The sequence below is a fragment of the Oryzias melastigma genome, linkage group LG7 (assembly GCF_002922805.2).
Source record: "Oryzias melastigma strain HK-1 linkage group LG7, ASM292280v2, whole genome shotgun sequence".
In the NCBI taxonomy this organism is placed as follows: Eukaryota; Metazoa; Chordata; class Actinopteri; order Beloniformes; family Adrianichthyidae; genus Oryzias; species Oryzias melastigma.
In genome coordinates, this window is record NC_050518.1 from 12,816,314 (window position 1) to 12,833,958 (window position 17,645).

A 17,645-nucleotide genomic window follows, 5' to 3' on the forward strand; every position below is an offset into this window, starting at 1 on the left:
CAGTTTGGTCTCACAGGATTGTCTTCAAATGTAATTGTAGTCATCCCAAATAACTCCACTTTTGCTTTGATTCTATTTTTTGTAAAGTACTGTAAGATAACCTTGAATGTGGCTCAAGATTTTTAAATAAACCTTCCACGTATGTACTATTTAATCACATTTTAAGACAATGAAACAAAAACATCTTAGAAAACAATATTTACTTTAAAAAGTCAAAGCTATGTAATTTGATATCTGACGCAAAGGGAAAAAGTCAACCCAATTGTTAAATTCAGACTAACTCTGGTCTAGAATGATGGGGGAATTTTTGGAAAAGGAGTAGAGATGAAGTGATGCACCCGTTGAATGAAGTGGATAATATATTGTTTCATCAAATTATGGTAGAAAGCTGCTGGGCTGCAGCAGATCCCATCAAACTGAATCGTTTAACAGATTTTCACAATGCCATGGTGGCGACCATTTTTAAATGTTCTCACATTGCGTAGCTGTTCATGACAACTACGGATAGTTCTCAGGATTCTCACAAGTGTTGCAGGTGTTTCAAATTTGTCTCTTCTCTTTGTGTTTTTGTGAGTCATAAAATTGGGAGGCAACTGGGACTTAAGGCAGAAGTTAATGTATGATTCTTGGAATGAGTGCATAAGGATTCCAAGTAGAAATTGTTATTTTTTTTAATTTTCATTCAAGTTTGTGCTTCATACATTTTCTTAGGTGTGATACCGCATCTGGTAAAGTTTATTATTATTTAAATCCATTAAAGTAATCATGAATATAGTGGTCGTGACTGTATGGTGGAGCACCTCATTTAACTACATCCATCTCTCATTTCTGCTCATCCATGTCTTTTTTATTTAAGTCAGAGAGACTAAAGCTTCAACCATCATTGTTTGACTTTTATTTAAGTAAATTCGTAATCAAACTGACATCAAAGTAAATCATTGACCTCAACAATAGATCGTGTGAAGTCAGAAGGAAAAAAACAAATACATTTAGATTTATTAAATTCAAATGTTGACTTTGTCACATCAGGTTTCTAAGTTGTTAAAAATTACCTTTTCAAAATTATATCAAAAGTACGGATGTTTTTCTAAACAAGGGATTTTGCTATACAGACACCAATTGATTAATTGTTGCTGCTCAGCAATGTAGTCAAATCAGAGGGTGCAGCTTCACCAGACAACACTAGTAACTGTAATGCATCTGAATAACCAGCTGCAGACTTTAACCAAAAAGCTGCACATAGAAAACAGTACCAGGAGTTTGCTAATGGTAAAAGCAATGATGACTTTGCAAACTGCAGCAAGTCAGAGTCATATTCTTTTACTCCTTCACTTCATTTCCTGACATAATATTTGCAGACACTTCTTTCAGTGCCAGAGCTGAATTACAATCACGTTCTTTTCATTTCAAAGACATTCTTGATTGCGCATGACTATTACAGAAATCGAAAGGAATCTTTGACCGCTCGCTGCTCAACATGTAGACTCTTAATGTTGACAGAGAGGCGTAAAGAGGATGTCCTGCCTGATACTTCTGTCTTTTTGTCATAAAACTCTTCCTAATTTTTTTTGTTGTTGTATTTTTACACAGGTACAACTCGCCCCCCTCGAGACGGGGAGGTCCCAGGGGTGGATTACAACTTCCTGTCTGTAGAAGACTTCCTACAATTGGAGGACAGTGGGACACTACTAGAAGTAGGAACTTATGAAGGTGAGGATGATGATGACGGTCCTAACTGACAGCTCATGTGATCCATAACAACACGGGGACTTCCGTTCTTCACGGATGCAGTTAGGACTGCATCCATCAGGTGCAGTTATCCAGGAGATCTCTTCGTATCTGCTCCCCTCACATTCTCAAAAAGAATAGTGTGCAGAGCTAAGTCTCTGCTCTGTCTGTGTGTAAACACGCATTTGTTTGTGAGGCTGAGCATGCGATTGTTTGTTGGACCGTGTCACGCACGATAAGTCTGACTTGTCTGTGTGCGTGTGCACGTGTGTGTGTCAGATTGTGCACAGAGGCTGGGAGAGAATGTTAGGACATTAATCTGCTTGGCACTGGCTTTGCTGTGTGTTGGCACGTTTCTCCCTTTCACACAGACAATGTCAAATACCTGTCAACGGGAGTCTGTGGCCAGCCAGAAACAGGAGGGAGAGGGACTAAAGCAGAGCATTAAAGTTTACCCTTAGATGACCGACACTCAGAAAGATTTTTTTATTCACTTTTATGCAATTACACAAATAATCTTAAAGATCTAATCCAATTAAAATTGTGTTTTTGATGTTTTTAACTTGATTTTGTGGCCCTTTTCTCCTGATGGAGGACATATTTAAAGAAAATTAAGCATAAAATTGGATTTTTGAGTATTTCTTTATTCAAATTGTAGTGAAACTTTACGGCATTAGCTTCAATGTGGCTAGCCGTTTTTGTTCCACCAGTAATGTTCGGTTGGGTTTGTGAGGGACTGAAGCGGGAGATCGCATGAACAGATGGATGATAGGAAATGAGGGTGGGCTTACTTCATGCCAATAGGTCCGCCCACAGCTCAGAAGAGCATTTCTAAAGAACTCTCTATAGAAATTATGTCCAAGAAAATAAAACAGGTTTTTCATAATTTCATAATCATAATTAAAATACCACATGGAAAAATAATACAATAGATCAAAAGAAGAGTGGGACTTTAAAATGTATATCTTTGGAAATATTAATGTTTTTTCTTAATGTTATCTTGTTTTACATGGAAGTAACCAGTGTTTTTTCAAATACTTTAAAAAAGTGGCATATAAAAATATAAAGTCTGGCTGTATAGTGTAAACTAACTGCATTCATGGAGGTCATGCAGAGATATCCAATATTGTTTAAATGTTACAAACTTGCAGTCATACTAACCGTTTCACTAAAAAAATGTCCTTTTTTGAATTTTTACTGAAAGATGATTTCTTAAAAAAAAAAAAAAGTTGCACAGCAAAAGTGAATGTCAACCTGTTGACTGTGATTCACCAGAATCACACACTAGCTGTTGTCAAGTGTCATAGTTCTTGAAAAATTGCAGCAATCGACAAACCTCTGCATTTAAGTTGCAGTTCCGTGTGGCTGTCATTGTTTAAAGTGCAAATCCGAGGCAGCTATTAAAGGGGAAACGACATCAAATGAAAGACAGATGATAGCCAGTGTTCTAGTTAGAGATTGAATTTCAGCAAAGATGGTTATTCTTTCATGACAGTTGTTTGCCATGACCAGCAGCAAATCTAATGTGGCTGAAAACAACATTCTCTTTTACCCAAAACAAATGATAACTTGGTTTTTAAATGATTACACAGATACTTATGGCATAAATATGATTTAATGATCAGATTTAGTCAAAATATCACACAGATTAAAAAAAAAAAACATATCTATTCACGCCTCTATTCATAATAGATGGTCAACAAGTCGTCATTGTTTTGATTCAGATGATTTATCAGATGATTTCACACATATCTTGTTTTGATTTTAGATCTTGGAGCTACATTTGAACGAAAAACTCAACAACCATAAGACCATCTCCCATATTTGTTTTTGTACAATCAAAGTTCTTTATATATATTAAAAAAATACATTTTTATGCCTGATATTCATTTTTCTAATCAACTTCGCCAATAAGTATTTTAAATAGATTTTGAATGATATAAAAAAGATATAAATTATTTTAGTAGGATTTGATCAACTATGACTGAACTGCTCAGCTTATGCATGGTTGGATTCTCAAATTGAACAGAGACGGGTCTTAATACCCCAGCAGCTGCTTGTCTAGTATTGTACATTTTTTCCTCACCATAAAACTAGGAGTGGCTCCTCAGCCTTTCATTTCTCCGTGCCCCTGTACTGATGTTTTTATCCCTGACTCCCCCTCTCTGTCTCATTCCTCCTCTTTCTGTGCCCGTCTCAAGCATGCTAATGTCCTTGTTGTTGCCTAGGTAACTATTATGGGACCCCCAAGCCGCCAAGGCAGCCCATCATTGGGACTGTGACTCTCAATGATGCAGGCTCCTATCGGTCCACCCCGAAACGCACAAAGTCCTACAATGACATGCAAAACGCCCGCGTAGTGCCTGCTGATGAGGATGATGACGATCAGGCCACGGAAATGAACAACAGTTTTACAGGTGAGGGCATCACTGCTTTCTAGCTCTGTTTGATGAAGTTTCTCAGCTCTGGTGCTCGCATGTCGGGTCTCCACCATCTGGGCCGCCTTTGTTCTGCACTGTTTGCTTCTTTCGGAGTGCGTGTATGTATGAGGGCGAGATTAGGAGGGGAGAAGGAGTGAGACGGTGCGTGCATGTTTGTAATTCTCTCCTCTGCTGAACACTGATGAGTGTCTGTCAGTTACATCATGTCTTACTGAGGTGGATTTTTTTGTCTGTAAGCCTCCTAACATTGCCATCTGCCTGTGAGGAGGTGCATGGCATAGAAACATTAGGGCTTTTACATTTGTTATCTGTAACAGCACTCACCTCTTTTCTGCTCTATCATGATTTCATTTGGCTTTTTCTAATGCATGAATGTCTGCTGTATCCTCTAGTGTAATAGACCTCTCAACCAAATGCTAGAGAATTTGAAAATGTTGCTAAAGTCTTTGCTTCTTAGAGCTCTAATCTGCTTGGAGGCAATAGATGGCATTTCTTTTCTCCCCGCATCCCCCAGCCAGGCATCCAGTGTTAAAGTTGCTTTTGATCAGCCCTGAAAGGCCCACAGAGGTGGTAGAAAATATCTGGGCACAAGTGGGGAGCTGAATAGTAATGGGGGTTGGGTTAGCTTTGGAAAAAGAAGCTTATGGGTGGAGAGGTAAAACGCGTAGGGGTCAAATTGAATTAGGGAAAGACTGTTGCTGAAGGAATTAGCATTTTACTTTAAAACTTTACGGTTGCATGCAAAGAAGAGCTGGCCTTTTGTAGGATAGCATGTCGTCCTGGGAGTTTGCAGACGGAGCATGACTGTCTCTTCCTGGTTTTGCATGCCTACGACCTAAACCGTTTTTGTTCCCTCGTGTTGTTTTTTTTACCCAGGATCCTTAGTGCGTAGCCTCTTTCCCTCTCCTTTGCTGTGCACAGGAAACCCTAACGACCAGGAAGAGAGCCGTGGCGGCATCCTACGGCCATACCCCGCACGTGACAATGTTCTATCCTGTGGTCTGAACAATGCAGCCGCCTCCACAGCAGAAAGTGGGCAGCAGACGCTTGCAGAACCACAGGTCTCTCCAGAGGACCCACTGGGACCGCTACCTGAAAACTGGGAGATGGCCTACACAGAGAACGGAGAACTTTACTTCATAGAGTATGTATCCACAACATGAAAGAATAATGAGCCTTTTATTTTTGTGCTGAACTGTCACAGTGAGTTCTTTTCTTCATGCCACCGGTTAGCCTATCCAGCCCATAAGAATGTCAGTTCTTTCCTTCTAATCCCGATCTTAAAAGGAGATCACATCCTGATCAGCTGATCATCTCCACCTCTCTGTCCTTTCTGCCGCACAGCAACGGCACGCCACCAGGACATGGCTGTGTATTTTTACAGCTTGTATGTTCGGTTCTTTTAGCGCTAATTTACAGTATGTTCTTTGTTAGCATTACAGGAAAAGACAGGTTTTTTATTTAAAGATAACCCATGTTGGTCTGTTCTTTGCAAACTTACTGACTGGTTTGATTTTGCTTCACTTTGTTTGTTTTCCAAGTCCTAATGTATTTATGCACCCCACATGGAGCTTTGAAATGCCAGCGTGATTGTCTGCGCTGAATTATTTTGTTGTCTTGTTTGTTTCCTTTCAGCCACAACACAAAAACCACATCATGGCTGGATCCCCGCTGCAGAGACAAAGCCTCCAGGCCTTTGGAGGAGTGTGAGGATGATGGTAAGCCTCTCTAAATCATTTCAGATAGAAATGTACAATCACACATCTGTTCAGTGGTTCAGGAACAGTAGGAGCTCTCGTCATGGGCCTCTTTTTGTTTTTTTTATTGTTTTTTTTTTTGACAGAATGATGGAGTTATGAATTTCTATGTTTAACTACTTTGAATTGGTTTAATTAGAGCACCTTCATTTGGAATTTAAAATATTTATTGCTCTGTCAGGGTTTATTGATGGACAAATAGCGAAATAGCACCACCAAGTGGTGAAACTAAGATATGGCTTGTTTTGGTGCAGTAAAATTCAGATTCACTGATCATTTTTTAAATGTTTGTAGATCATATGTTCACTTGTGGTTTTCTTTCTCTGGTCTTTCCCCTCATTTTTTTATTTGTTCTTTATTTTCCACATTTCTGATCCTGCTCTCTTCATCCTTTTTTTGTTCATTTTTGTCTTTTTGTTTCATCTTGCTTTGAAATTGGAGAAGAAGGGATACATACAGAAGACCTGGAGACTGATTTAGGTAAGGTTTATTTAGATTCTCATGTAGCATGATGGGACAGATTACAGAATATTAACAGATTATTTTTAAAAATAGAATAAGATTTGATTTGGTTTCAATGATGTCTGTTGGTTGGGTATTCATTAAACTCTGATGTATGCAAAGGAGTGTAACAACACGCTTTAGCACTGACACACATAAAGAATCAGATACAAGATCCCTTAATATTTGTAAATGACAAAAAATGGAAAAATTAAGGCTCAAACTGTTTTTTTTTTGTTTAAAAATGATAAATGGAAATTTTAAAATGCATTTGCTGCAATTTTCTTTTTTTTAAGCAACCGAAAAATAGATAAATTAAGGACATTGTTAGATATGGGTTTGTACAATAGATTATCTAATTATAAAAAGGAGGGAAATTATGGGATTTTAAAATGTTACAGTCGAGAGGCAAAGGGAAATAGCAAAAATAAATCATTTCATATTTTTGTAGAAACATAAGTGGACTAATACATAAGCAGGTGTGCTGATTTTTTTTTTTTTTTAGATAAAAGCATGCATATATTCACAGTGTTCGGAATAAACATGATTAAAGAAGAAAAGGACTATGAATTGTTTATGAGGCAGGCTGCTAGGAAGAGGAAACAGTTTTTGTGGCATGAGGTTCTGGTCCTGATGGAACAGGGCCTCATGGCTGTGGGGGCTGTTGTAAAAGTCTGTCTTTGAGTGAGAGCATTTAGTGTAAATCGGATGACTTTTGTGTGTTCAATGCTCAAATCTGATCTCTGAGAACGTTTGGTTGTAATGGGACTTCATGTCACTTATGCACTAGACTGTAGTTTAGCTAAATATTATTTGTTCCCAACATCTGTCCATGTTTGTTTGCTTTTTCAGACTGATCTTGGAAAAGGTCAATTTTCAAATATTACTCTATTAATAAATGGGTACATATTAGGTAAATAAAAACAGCAATTCAGATTTTGTTTGGTTACAACTCTCCTTTAGCATTTCCCTACTAAATGTTAACTACGTGTCTTTAATTCATTTCACTTTTAAAACAAAATAAAATTGTTTACTTAAGTTACAAAAGGTTTCTAGGAAAAATATCAAACTTTAAAATGATGGCAGAAACAGAGAGATCTGCTTTTTAAAGAGCCATTTCAAGGAAAATAGTGTTTTTGTTTTGGTTGTATTTTTTTTATAATGAAAGAGGACATATATAAGGAAAATTAAGATTAAAATTGCCTTTCTGATTATCTCTTTATTTAAATCGTGGATTAGGAGCAGACAAATACAAAATGCAATCTAAAAAGGTTTTTACGTACAAACACAAGTTCCTTGCTCTGCTCCATTCTGATGCGTCCACTTACAGACAAAACAAACTACGTCCTAAAAAAAATATGCAGGTTTTTAGATTTTGCCTTAAACAGCAAAACCACAACTAAAATACTAGAGCAAAAGGTGACTGGAGTGGGACTTTACACCATGAAATACATATCATTAGCTGTTTCTACAATAAACATTCAATCCAATGACTGATTTTTTGTAATAAAGACTTTAAATGTCAGCTGTCACAGCAGCTCCACAAACAGTTAACCAAATCCAGTCTCTGGTTTTGGAAAGCAACAGCCCCTATTTGGAAGTCAAAAACAGCAAAGAAGAAGCTGATCCTATTAAAATCCAAAAGTCACGGTGTCTGTTTTATGCTCTCATGTGCCATGCCGCTTTGTTTAACAGGTTTAAAGACGAAAGAAGTCTGTTTTGTATGTGTGGTCATAACGAGGATAATAAAATGGGTTCAAGGCAGGAGGGACAGTGCTTGAGGTTTTATTGACATCTTATTCATCATACTTGACTGCTGATCAAAGGCGAAGAAAGAGACAGCTTATGCCTTGCTTATAGAGTACTAAAAGAGTAAAAACAAATGAATAAAAACTGGTATTTAAATCTATGAATTTCTTGGCAAGCAGCAACTGTACTCTGGTCTTCAGAATAATAAAATTTATAACCCAGACTATTTAAAATTGTATTCTTTTTGTTGTAGTTCCTAACACGGATAACTTTTATGGGATTCGTGTGGAAAAAAACTTGATGTCGTCCCGATGTCTCAGCCCTGCTCATTATCAAGATCCGAGTTGTTTTTTAATGGCCGCTTACCTTTTACTTCTCAGAGTTGCCTCCAGGATGGGAGAGAATAGATGACCCAGTGTACGGGGTATATTATGTAGAGTAAGTAAATCACCGCAGAAATATTTTCTTTAAAGCCCCTCGTTAATCAGATCATTTTTTTAACTTAAGGCACTTTTAATGAACGTGTATGCTCTCTATTTCTGCCATGTTCATTTGCCAAATCTCTCTTTGACTGTGTGTCTCAGTCATATAAACAGGAAGACCCAGTATGAGAACCCAGTGGTGGAGGCGCGGCGCCAAAAATTGCTGGAGCAGCACCAACAGCCGCAGCCTCCAGAAGGTGAGCGGTACATTCGAGGTTCGTTTCCTGCCCTGGCACGGCACCATTTCTTTCTTTTCTTCATGTCTGTCAGTGTCACGTCCTTCCTGTCTGTCTATTATTTTCCAGGGCTCAGGCCAGGTTTGTTTTTATTTCTAAAATGTGCTGAGACAGCAGATTTCTCTCCGAGAGATATTAAAAAAATTCCTAAAATTAGAGTTACTGTATGCTAGTTTTCTGATGATAAACCTGGCCCAAGTCCTGGTGCTGTCTTTGATGTTTAGGCTTTAACTTTTTGTGTTTTTTTAATAATCATAAATATTTTCTGCCATGTGTTTTAATCATTTAATTTGTAATCATTGTTAAATATAACCAGTTGTGTTTTGTTTAGCATTGAAGTCACAAATACCTGCATAACTTCTCATTTAAGGGAATAAAATAAGAGTAAAATGATGCTAAATGGAGTCAATATTACATTATTGATTTCACTTAATTAAATCAGCTTGCAAAATTAATTGAAATATATTTATTTATAAATATTAAAAGCACCTACAAAAACAGAGTAAGTAGAAACTGATGAAATAAATGTCTATTGTGTTGCGTTTCTTTGAATGTGTGTGTTTGTGTCACGTTTTAGTCTGTGCGCATATATGTGGCATGTAAATACACACTTGGTGTGAGTCTGACTCAGTTAACACGTAGGATTGTGTTTGCTCAGAGTGGATAGAGGAGCACTCCTCTGCTGCAGCTCCATTAGCAAACTATGCTCCAAACCACCTGGAGACTTACAGGGACCCACAAGTCCCTCCGGCTCTTCCCCCCGGCCCTGCAGGAGTCAAAAGTAAAGCATTTCGAATTCTACTCGTGGTAGTTCTATAGGATACTCTGGCTACTATTAATGTTGTTCTGTTATAAGAGTAAAATGAAGTGACCATCCAGCCGTTTTTGATTTAAGTGATAGAAACTGTATTTGTACCCTCAGCACGTATTCCTTGATTGCCATTGTGGAAACTTTTTATGTGTTCACTAGGAGGAAAACCGTTCTTCACACGAAATCCTGCAGAGCTAAAAGGAACCTTTATCAACACGAAGCTAAAGAAGAGCCGCAGAGGGTTCGGCTTCACTGTGGTTGGAGGTGACGAGCCGGACGAGTTTCTGCAGATCAAAAGTCTGGTGCTGGACGGCCCTGCAGCGGTGGATGGCAAGATGGAGACAGGTGAAGTACATGACCACTGTCAACAGGGGGCACTGTTTCATTCATAACTACAGTAACTGCTCTGAAGCAGAGTTCTGCTGCAATCAAATTTGACATAAAAAGAGTATTTTGGGCCAGGTTATTGACCAGCTGCAAAATCATACATCATTATTAAAAAAAAAGGCTTTATTTATATTTTTGTGGCCATTAATCCATTCATTTATAACATGTAGGCTTTAAATATTGACAACTGAACAAAAAACGTTTTATAATTTTCTTCATACAACAGTTTTAACCTGTTTTACCTACAAGTACTTCAAAAATAAAATACACCCAAATAAGATTTCTAACTGCAGCAGATTTGAACTAAAAATGTTAGTAAGCCAAGTCAAACACGAACAACTCTGTCATTATGGATTTGATGTACTTTTTTTTTCTTTGGCTATCAAATACAAACCTGGGTACTTTTTTGTAGAATCTAATTTAAGAAAAAAAATGATGTATGTTTTTAAACCTATTCTGATAATAAACCATACTGACAATAGATTAAGTCTTTCTCCATCATTTTGCTCAGTTATCCAACATGTTAACAATCTAAACATAAATGACAAAACTTAATTAACTAAGGGTATATTTAGAATGGACACATTCGGTCCGCTTACAGTAAACTAGAGTTTGTTTCTCCCGATAATCCAGAACAAAGTTTCGGTCTGAATATATCCAAGCAAACTTTGGTCCGGGACCAGTAACCACTCTCTGACCCATCTTTCGAGGTGGTCTCGGTTTTGTTTTGCTTTGGCTTGGAACAGAAATGCCCGGTAGAAATCTCCGGTCTGAATACAGACCGAACGCAAGGTTCAGGACTCGATCTGAAACTAATTAAGCGGACTCGAACCGAAGCAAATGATGTTACCAGTCTGAATATACTCTAAAACACATTAACCAAAACTGAAAAAAAAGTATTTTTCTTCAAAGCCAAAGAGCCACAATGAATGTGGCTCCAGAACTTCAGGTTGCAGACACCTTATCTAAAGCTTTACTAGATGTTGATCTGAAATAGTAGACCTTTTTTTTTATAAAAGTGTGATTTACTGACAAAGGTTGTTATGTTTCCTGTCATAGGTGACGTGATAGTCAGTGTGAATGACACCATCGTCCTGGGCTACACTCATGCTCAGGTTGTGAAGATCTTCCAGTCCATTCCTATCGGCTCCATGGTGGACCTAACCTTATGTCGGGGGTACCCGCTCCCCTTTGACCCGGATGACCCTAACACCAGCCTTGTGACCTCAGTGGCAATCTTGGATAAGGAGCCAATTATCGTCAATGGACAAGAGACGTTTGACTCTCCCGCCAATCAGGCCGGACCCCTCAATGGCCTGCGTGAGCCACGATCACACAGTCCCTCGGCTGATGTAGCATCCGACGGCTCGCACGGCTACTCCACCGATGTGGTCACGCTGGCCTCGGCCATAGCCACCCAGCCTGAGCTGATCACCATCCACATGGAGAAGGGGGACAAAGGTTTTGGCTTCACCATTGCAGACAGCCTAACAGGAGGAGGGCAGAGGGTGAAACAGATCGTGGACTATCCAAGATGTCGCGGCCTGAAAGAGGGGGACATTTTGATGGAGGTGAACAAGAGAAATGTCCAAAACATGAGTCACAACCAGGTCGTGGATCTACTGAGCAAATGTCCCAGAGGAAGCGAGGTCACCATGCTGGTTCAAAGAGGTATGTCAGACTGCATCTTAATGTGAGGCTTTGAAGACTCCAGATGGTTGGCTATGAGATTGCATAAACAAAGCTGTGTACTTCAGTTTGTCCAACAGAGAATAGCTTGAATAGGGGACACGGAGCGTAATATTCTGAAATTGCAGAGGAGAAGGGTGAGGGTGAAAGTGGGTGGCAGGCTGGAAATGCTCAGGCTGGATGGGATGAGAGGTGCAGGGATGACAGGTTGAGTTACAGTGTAAGTGGGTGAGCAGATGAGTGTGGGAACAAGTGGGAGGAAGGGTGAGGAGTGAAGGAAGATGAATGAGAGCAGGAGAAGAGAAGAACATTAGGTCAGAGACTCACATGTCAACTGTAAAGTTTACTGTTTGAAGTTACCCACGTGATGAGTTAAGTATGGCGTTTCTGGCCTAATGGTTAACGAAATACTCATTTACTTTTCAATCATTTTGATTCTTCATGCTAAAATTAGTTCTGGTATCTGAATTTGAACATTAATTATGTCATCATTATTTTTTATGGGGATTTCAATTTTTTTCTACTATTTTAAAGACCCGCTCCAATAAAAGTTGTGTTATTTGATGTTTTTAACCTGTTATTGGGGCATTTTTTTCTTGATGGAGGACATATAAAAAGGAAATTAAGCTTAAAAATGCATTTTTGATTATTTATTTATTCAAAAAGTTGTGATTTATGCGCAAATAAAAAAAAATGCAGTTGGAAAAGCCTGAACCAGTAACATTTGTACCACAGTTGGCAGGCTACAGCCTCCCTGCTCCACTCTATTCTGATACATTCACTTGTAGGTAAATAGATCTATGTATGTCTTTGTTCTCTTCGTCCGAGCTGGAATCTGGCTGTATGGCTGTATAGCTCCAATATTGCACTCCATTTTTGTTAGGTTAGAGTTGTGAGGGGTTGAACACTAGGTGGACAAAGGGACAAATGGAGGGTTACCCCACCCTCACGGTTCCACCCAAAAGCAAATATCTGATAAACTACAAAAACTATGTTCTTGAAAATCACCGTTTTTTCTGATTTTGACTAAAAACGGTATAATCTTAACAAAAGCCTTGTTTCCACTGAGCAGTCCGGTATTTTGTAAAATCGACCCATTAAACAGAACCAAACTGTACCTCTTAAGGGCCCCCAAACGTCCATTGAAAAGTGGAACATAACGTTTGGGGCGGAGCCGCTGTAACCACCCGATGATTGGCAGAAAGTGATGACCACACTAGAAAGCAAGGATATAGCGCTCATTTACGCTAATATTTCCAGCGTTTGTAAGCATTTGGGTTTTTGTGGTCACACGTCTATATTAAAAATGCCTGTAAACAACAGCAAGGCCTGGTCTGCGGTGGAACTGCAAACATTCCCTGCCGTATTTGGCAATGGCGGGATAGAGGGGGAGCTAGCAGCATGCTAGCAGTGGAAACGCTCCCTGGAATTAACTTTACTGTACGGTACCACTCCTTACCAGACCAGACTGCTCAGTGGAAACGAGTCTTTAAACGCTTTAAAAGGGATCCAAAATAATTGGAGTGGGTCTTTAAAATGTTCTTCTTCCTACAATTTGATATTTTACATCTATTTTTTTCACCAATATGGTATCAATTGTTTTCGAGAGTGTAAAGACACACAAAAAGCAGTCGGTATCCATCATTTTTGAGTCCATCTCTCACTGCTGCTAAATGTACATTCATGCTTCTTGACCCAGGTCCTCGCAGGACTGGATATACACCCCACATCAGTTACATCCTTTAATGAGGCGACCTAGCGCCTTGCTAATGGAATCGTACCACGCTAGTGAGTTAAAAGTCAGCATCATTATGGACCTGTGAGCGTCTGTGTGTGAGACAGATAAAGGGGGAATATTACAGTTACAGAACAGGAGCCCTAGCTGCCAGTGGAGCACTGAAGGAAACACACACACAGAGCATAAATGAGAGGATAATTGTGTAGGAAGCTGCAGGCAGTCACTGGGGCTTGCAGAGAGACTGACAGCTACATGTATTTGAGCTTTGACTCGGGCTTGTCGTAACTCTGAGCTCAGCTGAGGGACCAGGTGATGAGAATCAGAAACTTTTTTTTTTCCAGAATTGTTCCGTTGAGCTAACGCTGGGAGGAATCAAGCCGTCATCGTGACATCTTATAGGAATATGCAATTGAGATATTCAAATGTTATTCACAAAACAAGATAAATGTTTCAGAAACACTGCCTATTTAGCAGCAATGGCAGAATGAGCTGAATTACTATGCTAATATTATTAATTAATGTAAGTTTATTAATGTATGCAAGCTTATTATTAAACTATGAGAAAAGATAGTCAAGCTTTCACACTGTTTGATTGTTGTAATGTAAGATCTGAAGCAGGTCAAAGGATGATGCAACTTATCTAGATTCAAGCTGTGTTGAAATCCAAAGCTGCTCCTTTGTCTTGTCCGTTCACAAAAACCTTCCAGCAGGTCTTGTGGGTGGTCCATATGATGTCAAGCAGACAACAGATGGACAGTGATGTTCTTTTTGAGAGGGATTGTCTTCCTTTGTGAAGGCTTGTTGATTAATCTTCCCCTGACCAAAAAATGTAATATTATTAGTCTTGCACTCTTAAAAAGACACTTTAATAATTAGTTACATTTTAAACTGAATCACTTTTTTTCTGCAGCCTCATCATATATTTATGCTGCCCCGAAAGATCTGTCGGATCACATTCGGACAAGTGTCATGGTCAAGTTTTATTGAAATCTCTTATTTTATGTTATTTTAAATTTATATTCAAAATACACAAAAACACTTTCTAAAATTTGAGATATTTCACCGTTCAATATATTTTTTTTCTTTTAAAAACATGTAAATGTAAGCATTTTTAGTAGAATTTCCTAAACTTCAATGCTCAGTTTAAACATTTATGATTTAAATGAAATTTATTATATATGAAAAGAAAAAAATGAGTGTCAGACTGTGACTGTAAAGAGCGTTGGGTGTTCTAAAAGCCTAGGAAAGTGCTATGTAAGTATATTTACATTAAATCTTGCTTTTATGCATAGATAATTAACTTTAGCTAGTAAAATATTCCATAGATTATTAGTTTTTAAACCTGTGATGAAAAATTATGAGTCCAATTAAAATATTTAGGTAGTTCTAAGCTTCTTTTTTTAGTTTTTATTGAAACTAGAGTTTGTTTTTCCACTATAATTTGGACTATTTAAAGTCTCAGTCGCAAAAAAAGCGAACAAATAGTTTTTTTAATGCATGGGAAGCTACAGAAGAGGTGAGTAGTCGCTGTTTCTGTCAGAGTGAGGCAAACAGGTGGGGGGGAGACCTAGATAAGAGTGTTCAGGTATGGAGGTGAGTGTCAGGCCTTCACATCTACGGTTGACAGCCAGAGGAAGTCAGGGAAGAGATCTGAACGTTGGTGTGACATGTGTCATTTTTAGCTGATTAAAAATGGGGCACACAGCAGGTCTCCGGATCATCTGTGAGGCTTTAGTTCATCGGGATGGTAGTCCTGTTAGAAGAGCTTTGTGGTAAACAATGATGGAGAGGGTAAATGCTATGTATTAAAGGACAGAGTTCTATGTTCCTGGGGTTTAATGGGGAAATATCTGCAGGAATTTGATGTTTTCATTGTTTGAATGACTGATTTTAGAACTTTTATTGTCTTTTAGGAATACATTTTTTAATAATTCACATTTTATCAGCTTGCTTGCATCTTTAAAAAATACTTTCTTTTATATGTTTAATGTGTGAGAGCGAAAATGTTTCAGGCAAAGCTAGTGAGTGTGTTAGCATTACGTTTTCTTTGCAAAACACCTAAAACTGATCAATAATTATTCATAGAGCAACAAAAAAAGTTGTTTTTCTGCCACAAAAATTGTAAAAAAAAAAAAGGCATTTGGTATTTTCACCCAGTGGATTTTCCTCTGTAAAGGAGGCCAGGCGAGCCATGACTCCTCCATCTTGTCTTTCCTTCCTTGTTGCCATGACAATCATGCAGAGTGCCTCTGTCCCTTGAGAGGTGGAGAAAAAGAGGAGTGAAAATGAAGAGAAGGAAAGAAGGGAAAACAAAATGAGGAAGAAATTAATGTGCAAATAGGAAACACCACAAAGGCCAATGTGGAGCAGGTTAAGACAGCATTCTCAAAAAAAAAAAGTTATTTATAGGAAGAAAGGTCTAATTTTGTCAGAGATTGCAGAGCACAGGGCAGCATTGACCATGTTTTATGACCATGTACATTGATTAACATCTATTCAGAGTCATAAATGTACTAAATTATAGCAGCAATTTACATCTGTAGTCTCTTGACTGGAACACAGAGAAATCAGGAAAGGACAATACATCCTGCACAGTCATATCCTGTGAAAGCACATCACAAAACAGACTAATAGTAAAAGGTAAAGATCAGTGGAAAAATAGAAGGTTATTATTAGCATAAAATCTCCAGAAAAAATATATGACATGACAGTGCAACAGTAAGAACCTAAAACTCAATGACTACATGACTGGTTTGTATCAGAAAATTGAGGCCATAAAAATTTGCAACTGCGGGTTTGCACATAAATCAAGTTTCATCATACCGCAAAATAAATTTGCCCAAAAAAATATTAGTTTGGAAATGTGTAAATTTGTGAAGTAATTTCAATTTTTTTTTTTTTTTTCTACATGCGAAGCAAAAAACTTTGTACAAGCTCCTGAAGTTGTAGTTGCGAATCGTCTTCCTGTATTTATAAATTTTTTTGATTGGATGGCCACAAATCAAACTGTCCAATCAAAGAGCAGGTGGCTTCCTGCCACCCCGCCCACCCCAGACTTTCTGTTGTAACCCTAAACAAAGCCCAATCCATGAAAGCATGCACTAGTCTGGATTCTACTCATTATTCTTATTCTTCTAAGAAATGTAGTCAAATATTCACAACTTAGATCACTGATCTTTGGTTGAGAAAGTCGGACATGGGAGGTGGGGCTCGTCTTTACTGGGTTTAACAAAAAATATTGCATCCATCCATATTTTATTCCTATGAAGGGCCACAGAAATTGCTTAAACTTATCAAAATAATATGTACCAGCAGATAAGACCTGAATAAAGTAGTGATCTGCCATGTCCACACCCTCATAAGCGTGTTAAAACACAATTAAAGTCAAAAGACAATATTTAAGTGACATGTATTAACAATTTGGTTAGTTATATATTGTTAAGATTTGACTGATATAGATTTATTCATAGGTTTTTGAAAATGTTATTTAGGAATCGCAGCAGAGTAGAAACATAACCCCATAGCCTAATCTAAATACTGCATTTTAAGTCTTCCTGCACATTTGTCAGCATTTGTCTTCCCTTCTCAATGAAGTGCTTACCTGCATGATAACCAGCCATGCAGATGTTACATATTTAGAGTTTGCACACATCTGTGGTTGCTCATCAGTGTTGTGTGTGCAGAAACATGCAGTTCTCCTGCTTCTTTTAATGAGTTTCAGCTCCTCATAAATTTTACATTCAAGCAGATTCAGGCGCCTTTGATTTATATTTGTCAGCTGCACAATGCTATTGAAACTTAAGCAGATTTAGAGATCTTGCCGTGTGTGAAGATGACTCGGTGAATCAGTCATTCTGATTTACACTTGTGACACTGGAGATGTAGTCAAATTATATTTGTTTCTTAAAACATTTTACAATGGTTACATTGGCCTTCATGTTTCTAATTGCAGATAAGTTAACTTTATTAACAATTAAAAGGTTTTTGTGGTTGTTGACAGAAAAAAAAAAGTATTTCTGCTGATCTTGCACATTATTTTATCATCCTTATGACCTTGTAAGTCCTGCATGGGTCAGCCACACCCACAAATGCATGCACTGTCACTGAGATCCCCCTCCTAAAAAAA

At 38.1% G+C, this 17,645-nt stretch overlaps 1 protein-coding gene across 9 annotated transcripts in view; it reads left to right on the forward strand.

Moving 5' to 3' along the window:
• LOC112159217 (membrane-associated guanylate kinase, WW and PDZ domain-containing protein 1) overlaps positions 1 to 17,645 on the forward strand; it is an 82,547-nt gene that overhangs the window by 44,830 nt on the left and 20,072 nt on the right. For 3 of the 9 annotated variants that reach the window (XM_036212785.1, XM_036212783.1, XM_024293134.2), the window contains exons 3-12: positions 1,591 to 1,710; positions 3,957 to 4,145; positions 5,046 to 5,313; positions 5,805 to 5,887; positions 6,368 to 6,406; positions 8,557 to 8,614; positions 8,761 to 8,873; positions 9,553 to 9,675; positions 9,865 to 10,050; positions 11,152 to 11,763. In XM_036212785.1, coding sequence (XP_036068678.1) covers positions 1,591 to 1,710; positions 3,957 to 4,145; positions 5,046 to 5,313; positions 5,805 to 5,887; positions 6,368 to 6,406; positions 8,557 to 8,614; positions 8,761 to 8,873; positions 9,553 to 9,675; positions 9,865 to 10,050; positions 11,152 to 11,763 — 1,791 coding nt within the window. The remainder of the gene's footprint in view (positions 1 to 1,590; positions 1,711 to 3,956; positions 4,146 to 5,045; positions 5,314 to 5,804; positions 5,888 to 6,367; positions 6,407 to 8,556; positions 8,615 to 8,760; positions 8,874 to 9,552; positions 9,676 to 9,864; positions 10,051 to 11,151; positions 11,764 to 17,645) is intronic. The other 6 variants (XM_024293144.2, XM_024293135.2, XM_036212782.1 and 3 more) reach the window with 5 other exon arrangements.